Consider the following 12,937-nt stretch of genomic DNA (forward strand, 5'->3'; position numbering starts at 1 on the left):
GCAGTGGAAGAGGGAGAGAGAAACTTAAGCAGGCTCCATACCCAGAATGGAGCCTGATCTCACAACTGCAAGATCATGACCTGAACTGAAATCAAGAGCTGGATGCTTAACCAACTGTGCCACCCAGGTGCCCCAGGAAAGATCATTTTAAAAGTTATGCTTTCTGTTTTTAAAATATCTAATAGTTTGCCAATTTCACCTATATTTTTAGATTTGAGGAACTAAAGCTGTGACAATATTGAACAAAATAAAATTGAGATTTGATGGACAGTTAAAATAGCCAAAGAAATCAACTTTGCAATATGGGTAATATCCAATTAACTAGGTAGATGTTTATCGTCTAGTTTTTTTAATCGGGGAGCATGAACTTGAGTGGAAGAGAAAGTCCATCCTTATTTCCACCAACCTCTAATGAAATTATGAATACAGCAGCCAACCACAATAATGTTAACCGTTGTGACTGTCACCAAAGGAATCAGAGATCTTTGTTACAATTGTTGCAGAGACCTGAAATTACTGTCAATCCATCATTATAAACTGGTTCTTTTTAGTCTTCAAGTAGGCTGGTTAAGGTAATTTGGCTTAAAAAATAAAGTATTTAATAATAAAATTTTAATTTCTTATAATGACCCAATACGATATCATTTAATTCTTACTCTGCCACATTAGTGATTCTAGATGCGTAGAGTACTTTAGCAATCTAAATAGCTGTATTTATTGAGAGGAAGCTTGGCTGAGTCACACCTAAAGTTTGCAAAGGGATTCTGTTCTAAAGTTTTCAGTATTTTTTTTTAAATTTAGAAGTAAAATAAGCAAGTTTAAAAACAAAATGTATGGCAGCCCGGGTGGTTCAGTGGTTTAGCACCACCTTCGGCCTAGGGCCTGATCCTAGAGACCACATTGGGCTCCCTGCATGGAGCCTGCTTCTCCTTTGCCTGTGTCTCTGCCTCTCTCTCTCTCATGAATAAATAAATAAAATCTTAAAAAAAATAAAAACAAAATATAGCTTTTTAGGAAGACTGATTTATTTTTAAAACTTGTGTTTGAGGGGGAGGGGCAGAGAGAGACAAGAAGACACCCTCCCCTCCCCCCACTGAGCAGAGAGCCTGACTCGCAGCTTGAACTCACAACCCTAGACCACAACCTGAGCCAAAACCAAGAATCAGATACTTAACTGACTGAACCACCTAGGTGCCCCAAAATGTAGCTTTTTAAAAGGGTAATTTTAATATTTAAAATTCTAGAAAGGATATTAAATTTATAAAGATGCCAATTATCTTTATTAATAATCATTTCTCTTACCAATTTTTTTATAACTACATTTTTGCTACCTGGTATTTACATCATAAAATATTTAGTACCCTTTTTACATAGTTACTAGATAATATTCTAGAGTTCTTTCAAGAAAAGTGAATTATATACCAATGGTACAGAAATGATGGTATTAGTCAATTATTCACATACATTTTAGTTGTTCAAAGAAAAGTTTTCAAAACTAAGTGATGACTTAAGACATAGATTAGTGATAATTCAGTAATAATCTGAAACATCACAAATTTAATTGTCTTGCCTCCTTTAAAATAATTTATTATAGTTTTTTACCTTTTGTCTCTGTGTAAGGTAAGTATATGGCCCGATTGTTTTCTCTCCAGAAAAGGAATATGGGATGTTATTTATTTACCAAAGATCTAGTCTGTCTTCATCGGGCTCCTCTTTTAAGGCATCGGAGTACAAATAACTTGTGTAGTATCAAGAATACTCTTTCAGGGTTTGGAAAATATATCATTTTCTAAGTGTGTCTAATGTAAGATGGTTGGGAACTCCAAAATGAAAAGAAATAGATATAAATAAATATAATTCAAGCTAACAACTTTGGTTTCTCAATTTAATGGAATCCATTCCAGTTAATGATTTCTCATTAACCTTACAGGAAAATAAATTTAACCTGTATCAAATCCACAGCTTTGGTGAAGCAGGTTGTGCAGAATACGTGTTTGGAAAATAATGTGAGGATAACAGACTGCTGGGCTTTGTCTCAAGGAGAACAATTATGTCATGGATTTGTGTCAAGTACCAGGTATTTTTCCCACAGAATGTTTCCTGTGTTGTCTGTTGCAGCTGAATCCACAAGCCTTTTTTTCTTATGTCACATCGGAATGCTGTGCTTCACATTTTCTTCTTTTTCATGGGACAGACTCTGAGAACGTCTCTTCTTTCTGAGTAAAGATGGCTGTAGGTATAATACATTCCTGACATAGAGAAGGAAGAGTCAGAAGTGAGGCTGATTAACCATTTCTCTGGAAGGAACCATGGTTTTAAAATATAGTCAGAGTGCTGTTTGGAGCCTACGGACAACACACTTGCAAGGGAGACTCAAAGAAGGAACACTTAAAACAAGGGCCCAGAAAGGGAAATAACACAAACTCCTGTACCATCCTATTTTGTTGAAGCAAGAAGTTAATTTTTCCCTTTCTTTAGGGCAGCTCTCTCTACTAACCCTGAAGTTTCACATCTGTCGGCTCTTTCATGCATTGTTTTTATGTGTCTGATAATGACTACCTCTAGAACAACTATCTTGGGGATTTGTGAAGGTTAGAGCTGCAGAAAGTGAAATGTAATCATGGAAGTCCTTTGCCAATTAAATTTTCTTAACTCTAAGTTTTTGTTCCACACAGTTTTCTTATGTTTTTAGCACCTACTCCCACTTGCCTGCTGGGAAATGCTAGCACATGAAACCAAACAAGCAGGAAACAAAATTGATATAAATGGGAAAACTAGAAATGGCCAAGCCTGCTTAGTTTGACATCTGTGTTTTCACCATAGATCTCTGTATCCATGGTCAAATGTCCACATTTCCTAAACAGTGCAGGTATATTACCTGCTAGTGAAATTGTTCTTGTTTATACAGTGAAACAGTGGTATATTTGATCTTGTGATACCCTGAAAAGGGTATCATAACTTGTAGGTAACCACACACTTGTAGGTTACTAGAACACAAGTTCTAGTTCATCATGCTGGACTCCCTCTTCGGTTTCTCCCGTGTTCATGGCCCTTTCTGTTAAAGGACAGATTGGCACAAGCCAGAAAGCACAGGAAGAATGCAAAACCAAAAAATAAAACAAAAGAGCCACTTACCTATGAAGAGCATCATGAGATAGATTTTCAACACGTACGGGAAATAGATGGATAAGTCAAAGGGCAGCTTTGTGGAATAAGTGCCAAATGATTCAAAATAAGGCAGTGACTGATAGATGGCAAATGCTGTTTAAAAAACAAGGAAGGAATTGTGAACATTTCCCCTAGTAATGCTACAGGTGTGTGTACACATGAATATCTATGTAGTTGAAGGATATTTTGAATTTTTTTTTTTTAATTTTTATTTATTTGTGATAGTCACAGAGAGAGAGAGAGAATGAGGCAGAGACACAGGCAGAGGGAGAAGCAGGCTCCATGCACCAGGAGCCCGACGTGGGATTCGATCCCGGGTCTCCAGGATCGCGCCCCGGGCCAAAGGCAGGCGCCAAACCGCTGCGCCACCCAGGGATCCCGTATTTTGAATTTTATAATGATAGTTGTGACAGTTGCTGAATCCTTTAGCTAAAGATACATTATGGTATAGGAATCGGACTGATTCAACTCACAAGGCCATTACAGCAGTGTGACTTGTTGAACTTTGGTCCATTTTATACTTGGTTATGCCTACAGAGAAATCATTTATAATGTTTTTTAAAATGATATCCCCCCAGTACTTGTCCCCTTAGCCATAAAAAGGGATGGCTAGACAAATCAACTTCAGAAATGCTGCCCATAGTTTCTTCTTGGAATTTCAAAACACATATTAGTAGAGATTCCTAAAATTTCTGCAATAAAGAAATTGGTTTTACCCAACATTTCCTCAGCTTAACTGGCTTTGGAGGAGCTCCATCCTTCCTCCTCACCCACTAGTAGAACTTAAAGAATTCTGAGAAACTCTGAGACAAACGGTGCCCAAAATATTTTGAGGAAGGAGGCTGGTGTTGGATAAGATATGGATATTCAGGGAGTCAGGGGAAGATAGTGAAGTAGGAGGATCCTACTTCATTCCATGGACACACCAAGATGATAACTACATCTAGACAACTCTGAAAACAACCTAAAGACTGAGAAGCCACATAGAAAAGGGCAGGAGGGGTGGAGATGTGGTGGGCAACCAAAACCTTGATGAGACTACCACAAATAGAACGGACACCACAAGCATGGAGAAAGAATGGGATCACACTCCATGCCAGAGATTCCTGGCACTGGGAACATGGGTGTCTATCACATCTGGCTTTGAAAACCAGTGGTGCTTTTCTATGGGAAACTTAAAAATCAGTAGGATACAAGGTTGGTAGAAGGAAGGCAATTATAAGGATCAGAGCAGAAATAAATAGAGACTACAAAAAAATAAAAACCCAAAGCCAAAAATAATAGAAAAGATCAATGAAACCAAGAACTGGTTCTTAGAAAAGATAAACAAGGAGAGGACCAAAATAAAATCAAGAACAGAAATAATAACTGACCCACAGAAATACAAAGCATTGTAAGAAATTTATATGCCAATAAGTCAGACAACTTCAAATAGATAAATTCATAGATACATACATCTTTCCAAAATTGAATCAGGACAAAATAGAAAATCTGAATAGACCAATTAATAATAATAATAATAATTATTGATATTGATATAATTGATAATTTAAAAAAATCCCAACAAACAAAAATCTAGGACCAGATGGATTCGAGTTTATATCTATTCGTGTCAATCTATTGCAAAAAATACAAGAGGAAGGGAAGCTTCCAAATACATTCTATGAGGTTAACATTATCCTGATATCAAAACCAAAGATGCTACCTCCTGCCTCCCAAAAATACAGGTTATCATCCATAATGAACATAGATGCAAAAATCCTCAACAAATTAGCAAACTACATTCAGTAAATACATGAAAAGGATCATTTACCATGATTAATTGGGATTAACTATGGATGCAAGGATGGTTTAATATTTGCAAATCAACCAATGTGATACACCTTTCAACAAAATAAAGGATAAAAATCATGATCAATAGATTAAGAAAAAGCATTGACAAAGTTCAGCATCTGTTCATGATAAAAACAAAGTGGGTTTAGAGGGAACATTCCTCAACATATTAAAGCTATATTAAAAAAAAAAAACAAAGCTAACATTATATTCAATGATTAAAACCTGAGAGCTTTTCCTGTAAGATCAGGAACAAGATGTCTACTCTTGCCACTTAATTCAGCATAGTACTAGAAGGCCTAGCTACATTAATCAGACAAGAAAAGGAAATAAGAGGCATCCAAATTGGCAAAGAATAAGTTAAACTCACTGCACAAGACCTGATATTATACATAAAGATCCTACAGATGACACCAAAAAACATTAGAAGTAACAAATTCAGTAAAGTTGTAGGATACAAAATTAATGCTTGGAAATCAGTTGCATTTCTATAGACTAATAACAAGGTAGAGAAATTAAGAAAGCAATCGCATTAGCAATTGCACCAAAAAGAATAAAATACCTAGGAATAAATTTAACCAAGGAGGTGAATGACCTATACTCTGAAAACTATAAGACACTGATAAAAGAAACTGAAGATAACACAAATGGAAAGATATACTATGCTCATGAGTATTAAAAGTCCGTACTATGCAAAGCAAACTACAGATTCAGTGCAATCCCTATCAAAAAACCAATTCAGTTAGTTAAGCCTCCAACTCTTGATCTCAGCTAAGGTCTTAATCTCAGGATCATGAGTTCAAGCCCTTCATTAGGCTCCACATGGGCATGGAACCTACTTAAAAAGAAAAGACCTAAAGATCACCGGAACAGAATAGAGCACCAAGAGGTACACCCATGCCTATTTGGTCAATCCATGACAAAGAAGGTAAGAATTGCAATGGAGAATAGACAGTCTTTTCAATAAAGACTGAAGAGCCACATTCAAAAGAATGAAACCGCACCCCTTTTTTATATCATACATAAAAATAAACTCAAAATGTATTAAAGAAAAACAAAAAACAAAAAAACAAAATGTATTAAAGATATAAATGTGAAGCCTGAAACCATAAAACTCCTAGAAGAAAACAGGCAGTATACTCTTGGATAGTTCCCTTAGCAACAGATTTGTGGATATGTTTCCTCAGACAAGGGAAACAAAGGCAATATTAAACTATTGGGACTAAAAGCAGATTTTTACACAGTGAAGGAAACCAACAAAACAAAAAAGCAACCTACTAAATGGGAGAAGATACTTGAAAATTATATGTATTATAAGGCATTAATATCCGAAATATAGGAAGAATTTATACAACACCAAAAACACAATCAAGTTTAAAAATGTGAAGACATGAATATATATTACACCAAAGAAGACATACAGATGCTCAACATCACTAATCACCACAGAAATGCAAATAAAAATTACAGAATAGAATGAGAACAAATAATCTAAAATTTGTAGGGAACCACTAAAGACCTCGAATAGGCAAATCTTGAGAAAGAGCACAGCCAGAGGTCACAATTCCAGATTTCAAAATATGCTACAAAGATGTAGTAATCTAAACAGTATGGTATTGACACAAAAACAGATACATAGACTGATGGAACAGGATAGAGAACCCAGAAATAAACCCATGTCTATATAGTCAAGTAATCTATGACAAAGGCAAGAATTTACAATGTGGAAAAAAGAGCCTTTTCAATAAATGGTGCTGGAAAAATAGACAGCTACATGCAAAATAATGAAACTGGACCCCTTTCTTACACCATACACAAAAATAAACTCAAAATGGATTAGAGACCTACATGTAAATCCTCAAACTATTAAACTCCTGCAAGAAAACATAGGCAATCATTTGGACATCACCCTTGGAAACCTATTTATAGAGATATCTCCTTAGGCAAGGGAAATAAAAGCAAACAAACTGTAAGGACTACATCAAAATAAAAGTTTTTGCACAGCAAAGGAGACCATCAACAAAACAAAATGGCAACCTACAGAATGGGAGGAGATATTTGAAAGCAAAATACCGGACACAGGGTTAATACCCAAAATATATAAAGAACTTAGACAACTCAATACCAGATAGTAGGTTAATTATCTGATTTAAATATGGGCAAAAGACCCAAATAAACATTTTTTGGACACACAGATGGCAAACAGACACATGAAAAGATGCTCAACATCACTCATCATCCAGGAAATGCAAATCAGAACCACAAAGAGATATCACCTCACACCTGTCAGAATAGCTAGTATCAAAAAAAAAAAAAAAAAGGAAGAAATAACAAATGTTGGTAAGGATAGAAAGCAAAAGAAACCTGATGTACTATTGGTGGGAATGTAATTAGGTAGAGGCACTGTGGAAAACAGAAGTTTGTGAAAAAAAATAAAAATAGAAATACTATATAAGTGAACTCATTAGGAAATTTCACAAATATTAAATGGGAATAAGTTGAACCTCATGTTGAATACACACATGAATGCACTGCATGAGTGAATATTTAAAATATACTTGATTTAAGATTTTGTCTTATGTATTTTTTCTGAGAAATTATGCCTTAATAAAATGGATAATTACACTGTTAGCTTAAAAAAATACCATACAATCCAGTAATTTCACTACTGGGTATTTACCCAAAGAAAACAAAAACACTAAGTTGAAAAGATATATGCACTCCTATGTTTACTGCAGCATGATTTACAATAACCAAGATACGGAAGCAACTCAAGCATCATGAATAGATAAACGGATAAAGAGGATGTACTGTGTATGTATGTGTACACACACACACACACACACACAGAGGGATATTACTCAGCCATAAAAAATGAGATCTTGGCATTTGCAAGAACATGGATGGACCTAGAGGGTATTATGCTAAGTGAAATCAGAGAATGATAAATGCCACATGATTACATTTATATATGGAATATAAAAAATAAACAGACTTTTCAATACAGAAAACAAACGTGTGGTTGCCAGTGGGGAGGTGTCTGGGTAGTGTGAGTTAAATAGATAAAAAGGATGAAAAAATACAAACTTGCAGTTATAAAATAGGTAAGTCATGGAGATGAAAAGCATAGGGAATATAGTCAATAATTGTAATAATGTTGTGTGGTGATAGATGGTGGCTACTCTTATTTTGGCAAGCAATGAGTAATGGATGGAATTGCCAAATCAATATGTTATATATCTGAAACTAATATAACATTTTATGTTAATTATATTTCAATAAAAATAAAGAGAAGGAGGTTCTATGAAATCATATCCCACATATAGATTTTTATGACATTACAGGAAATGATAATGTACTATGGTTATATAAGATGTTGTTGGGACAAACTAGATGAAAGGGACATATGAACAATGCACTATTTTTGTACTTTTTGTAAGTCTTAGAATGATCTTAAATAGGAAAAAATTTAAAGACAAAAAATGTTGGGCAACCAAAGCTGTGAGAGCCAGTCTGAGCAGGATGAGTGACATAGGCACAGGATCTGAATTTGACACCAAAACATGCCATCTAAGATTTCCATATGATGCACCATATGCAGCAGTATAAACAGTTGCTTTGGTTATCTATAGAACTTGCTTTTGTCTTTTATATTATTGGATGGGAAACATTAGTTATTAAATAATATTAGAGTCATCAAAAGTCAAGTAGGTTTTCTTAACTACGTATTTTTATATTTTGGGTCTTTTGAAATATATAGAAACCTATAAAGATAAAACTACAGTTACCTAGAATCTGTCACTCAGAAACATTACTGACATTTTGTCACATATGCTTCCAGACTCTTTTTCTGCATATACTTTGCTTTTAAATTGCAGGAATAAGTTTATGAATCTAATTTCAAAAAAAAGAAATGAGTTTTATGGCAAACATACTGGAACATGGCTTTCCCAGAAAGGTGAAGGCTTAACATTATCAAATAACAAGAATGAAAAAGTTTTCTATACAGTTATTCATCGTTTATTTTTAGGAAAAGATCACTCCTATCTCTACCTGATTCCTATATAATATATTCCTTATGGTATTTTTCATATGATGTAACAAAGGAATGTACTTAATGTTTCAATGAGTGAAGAATTTCATTCTTGAACAAGCCAGCTTTTTTTTAGTCCTCAGGAGTATTCTCTAGATTCTCTTGGCTTGGTCTATTCTAAAAATTAGCAATTCTTTTGAAAGCAAAAAAAAAAAAAATTAAGTTCTACCTAATATGATTTACTACAATATAAACTTTTCTCTGGTCATTGGTAGATAGAAAACATATGGGTATAATGTATACACTTTATGATTATCACCAATGTCACCATCAATTTACGTGAAATTTCTTTCTGTATGTTTTCCTTTAATTACCTTAACATGCTTCTTAATTTCTTTATGCCTTCCGTTTTCAAAATTTTAAGTGCCTGTTTCAGAAGGTTCCCTACCAGTCTGCCAAATCCATTAGAGGAGGAAGCATATATTCCCCTAATATCCTCAAGCTTTTTGCAAACTGATGAATTATTTAAGTTTTAGGTTTACATTTAGGCCAAGTAACTAGCTCACTTCATATTGTATTCAATAATTGATTCAGTGTTTACTGAGCATGTATACTGGGTGAATAAGGGAAGGTGAGCAAGGAAACAAAGACAACCCTGTATCCCCAAGTTACTTAGAGGCTAGACAGGAAACAGACATTATTCAAAGAATAACACAAATGTCTAATTACACCTCAGACAGGTCTTATGAAAGATTCATGGTGCTATAGTGTTGGGGTAGGAGGGCAGAGAATGGAAGTGGTTGAGAAAGTTGAGGAATGCTTCTCTGAGAAGTTGATGACTGAACTAAAGGTAGCATTAACTGTTCCTGGCAGAGAATGTGATGCATAGTAGATGGTTAGGTAGGAAAAATGGTCCAGCCAGGGGGAAGTAGATTTCTAAATATTAAAAATTAAATTAAAAATAATCACTAGGGCACCTGGGTGGCTCAGTCGGTTAAGCGCCCAACTCTTGATCTCAGCTCAGGTCTTGATTCTCAGGGTCATGAGATCAAGTCTCACACTGGGCTCCACGCTGGGTGTGGAGTCTACTTTAAAAAGAAACACTGAGTCACTAAATGTTAAATCCCTTTTGGATGAGTAAAGTGGGAGAGGTTAAATGATTTACCCAAAACTCATACAGTCAAGTTAATGAAGTTAAAGGCCTGTACTCAGATGTTTTTATTCCTCATCCAATATTTTGTCTACTGTGCAAAGATGCTTCCTGCTTGAATTTTTGTTAAAAATGCTTTGCTTTTTTGCATCAAGGGAAGTGAGCCAGGAATGACCCACTGAGTCAGCTGTCAGCTAACAGTAGCAAAAATAGGAATTTAATCATTGAAAAGTTTAGTGAGCCATTATAACTAGATTGCTTTGGTCAGTAAGCAATAATGCAAAGTCACTCTTTTCTTACCTTCAGCAAGAACACACAAAGGATAAATCGGCATCCACAGTGTTTGACTGAGCCAGGTCAAGACCGCATAGGATATTCCTATGACTGATAGCATGCTGTAAGTGTACCTAAAAGAAGACAGGGAGCTCATAAACATCATTTCTTGCTGATGTTTGGGAAATAACAAGAGAAGAAAATACCTTACATTGTAATTAAATACAGATACAACTGGAAAGTTTAAATTCCAGACTTTGTTTCCTATCATTTAATCAGAAGAGATAAGGAAGTAAATAAGAGGAAGGGACCTGTGTCAGTCTGGCTCATCTCAGGGGGTAGATCATGGATAATTATGGTGGACAAAGAAAAATGTCACTCTTATCCCTCAACAAATTACAAGTTTTCCTGATTAGTGACTTCAATTTCACTTAGAAGCTAAACCCATTTGATGCAGCTAGATTTTTATGTTATCTTTATTTTTAAAGATTTTATTTACTTATTCATGAGAGAGACAGAGGCAGAGACACAGGCAGAGGGTGAAGCAGGCTCCCTGAGGGGAATCCGATGTGTGACTCACTCCCAGGACCCCGGGATCATGCCCTGAGCTGAAGGCAGACACTCAACCACTAAGCCACCCAGGCGTTCCTGCAGCTAGATTTTTAAAGACTGAGCCACCCAGGTGCCCCTCTGGTCCTTGCTTTTTTTTTTTTTTTTTTTTTTTTTTAAGTCATTTTAGGGTAAGTTGGAAAGATAATTCCACCTCAACTTTACAGAGGAAAAAAAAATGTTTCAAAAAGGCTAGGTGCTCAGGAATTTCACTTCTAAGAGAAATGAAAGCCTATGTGCATACAAAAGCTTGTACATGGATGTTCATAGCAATATTCCTCATAACCTAAAAGTCTGTCCATCAACTGAAGAATGGATACATAAAAGTGGTATATCGAAATGGAATATCATTCAGATGTAAAAAGGAATGAAATACTGATACATGTTATAACATGGATTAACCTTGAAAACATTATGCTAAGTGAAGGCAGTCACAAAAGGCCACATATTGTATGGTTCCATTTATATGTCTAGAAAAGGCAAATTCATAGAGACAGTATGTTAGTGGTTGGCAAGAGCTAAGAGAAGAGGAAATGGGGATTTTACTGCTACAGGGTTTAGGGTTTCTTTGGAGTGCAATGAAAATGTCCTCAAATTAGTGATGATAGTTATACATCTTTAAATATACTAAACCCCTCAAATTTTCTATTTTAAAGGGTGAATATTGGGGTGCCTGGGTAGCTCAGTCAGGTAAGAGTCTGACTCTTGATTTCAGCTCATGATCTCAGGGTCCTGAGACTGAGCCCTGAATCTGGCTCCAAATTGGGCATGGAGCTTACTTAAGATTCACTCCCTCTCTCCCCTTCTTACCCCCTTCTTGGTCTAATTAATTAATTATTAAAAAATAAAAGGGTGAATGTGAAAGTACATGAATTATCTCAATTCTGTTGTTTTTGAAGGTTCAGCGATATGTCCACGATTGTATACCAAGTAAATGGAGGTAGGATTTATCCTAAGGTTTTCTATGTTAAGAAGCCCTTTGATGGCATCTTTTATGTTAAAATCATTTTGTTCTCTAATGGGTTTAACTGAGCTTATCAGAAACTGGAAGGACACTGAAAAAGTCAGGCATACCAGAGAACATCATGTCACAAAGTCATAGCATAGCCTCAGATGGGACTTCTTATCTCAGGAATAGAAAGTCATGGACTATATAAGTCCACAAAATTCATCCCAAGTCTACAAATTTTTCAGTTAAAAAATGAGAAATGACTTAATAAATTATATATACAAAGAATTAGAGTCATTTTCATTCAATAAAATATTTCATTGTAACTCACTCTAGGGCTGAACCCATTATTTAGGAATAATTTAGCTAAGTTAAAGACAATACAATGAATAAAGAATTTACATAACCTCAGCTAAAATGCTAGGGCTCTTTTGTTACCTACCCACATCCAGATCTTTCAAGTGAATGGGGCAGTTCTCATTTGTGAAAGCCAAGGTAGCAGTTAGCACATCTCTGAGCCAAGGGGACTATTTATGCCACTGCTGGTAGAGGTAAGACTAGACCCATCTCTTGGCAAGGTTTTAGATATAGAAGGAAACTAAAGATGACCTAGAGCAAAGATTCCTAACCTGAGGTTCAGGGATTTCCAGGAAATCTACAAAATAACTTCACTAAGTCATTTGAACCCACTGGAATTGTATACAAAATGTATCATCGAGGGAACGCCTGGGTGGCTCAGTCGTTGAGCATTTGCCTTTGGCTTAGGGCATGATCCCGGGGTCCTGGGATCGAGTCCCATATTGGGCTCCCTGTGGGGAGCCTGCTTCTCCCTCTGCTTATGTCTCTGCCTTTCTCTGTCTCTCATGAATAAATAAATCTTTTAAAAAAATGTATCATGGAGATGAAAAGTACAGCATAGGGA

At 35.6% G+C, this 12,937-nt stretch overlaps 1 protein-coding gene across 2 annotated transcripts in view; it reads right to left on the bottom strand.

Moving 5' to 3' along the window:
• Positions 1-1,864: 1,864 nt before the first annotated feature.
• Positions 1,865-12,937, bottom strand: part of HACD4 (3-hydroxyacyl-CoA dehydratase 4) — a 30,495-nt gene continuing 19,422 nt past the window's right edge. For both annotated transcript variants that reach the window (XM_038552514.1, XM_038552513.1), the window contains exons 5-7: positions 10,485-10,591; positions 3,136-3,261; positions 1,865-2,249 (exon numbers count right to left, since the gene is read on the bottom strand). In XM_038552514.1, the coding sequence (XP_038408442.1) occupies positions 2,167-2,249; positions 3,136-3,261; positions 10,485-10,591 (316 nt within the window). In that variant the 3' untranslated portion in view covers positions 1,865-2,166. The remainder of the gene's footprint in view (positions 2,250-3,135; positions 3,262-10,484; positions 10,592-12,937) is intronic.

Source organism: Canis lupus, chromosome 11 (assembly GCF_011100685.1).
Source record: "Canis lupus familiaris isolate Mischka breed German Shepherd chromosome 11, alternate assembly UU_Cfam_GSD_1.0, whole genome shotgun sequence".
NCBI classification, from domain to species: domain Eukaryota; kingdom Metazoa; phylum Chordata; class Mammalia; order Carnivora; family Canidae; genus Canis; species Canis lupus.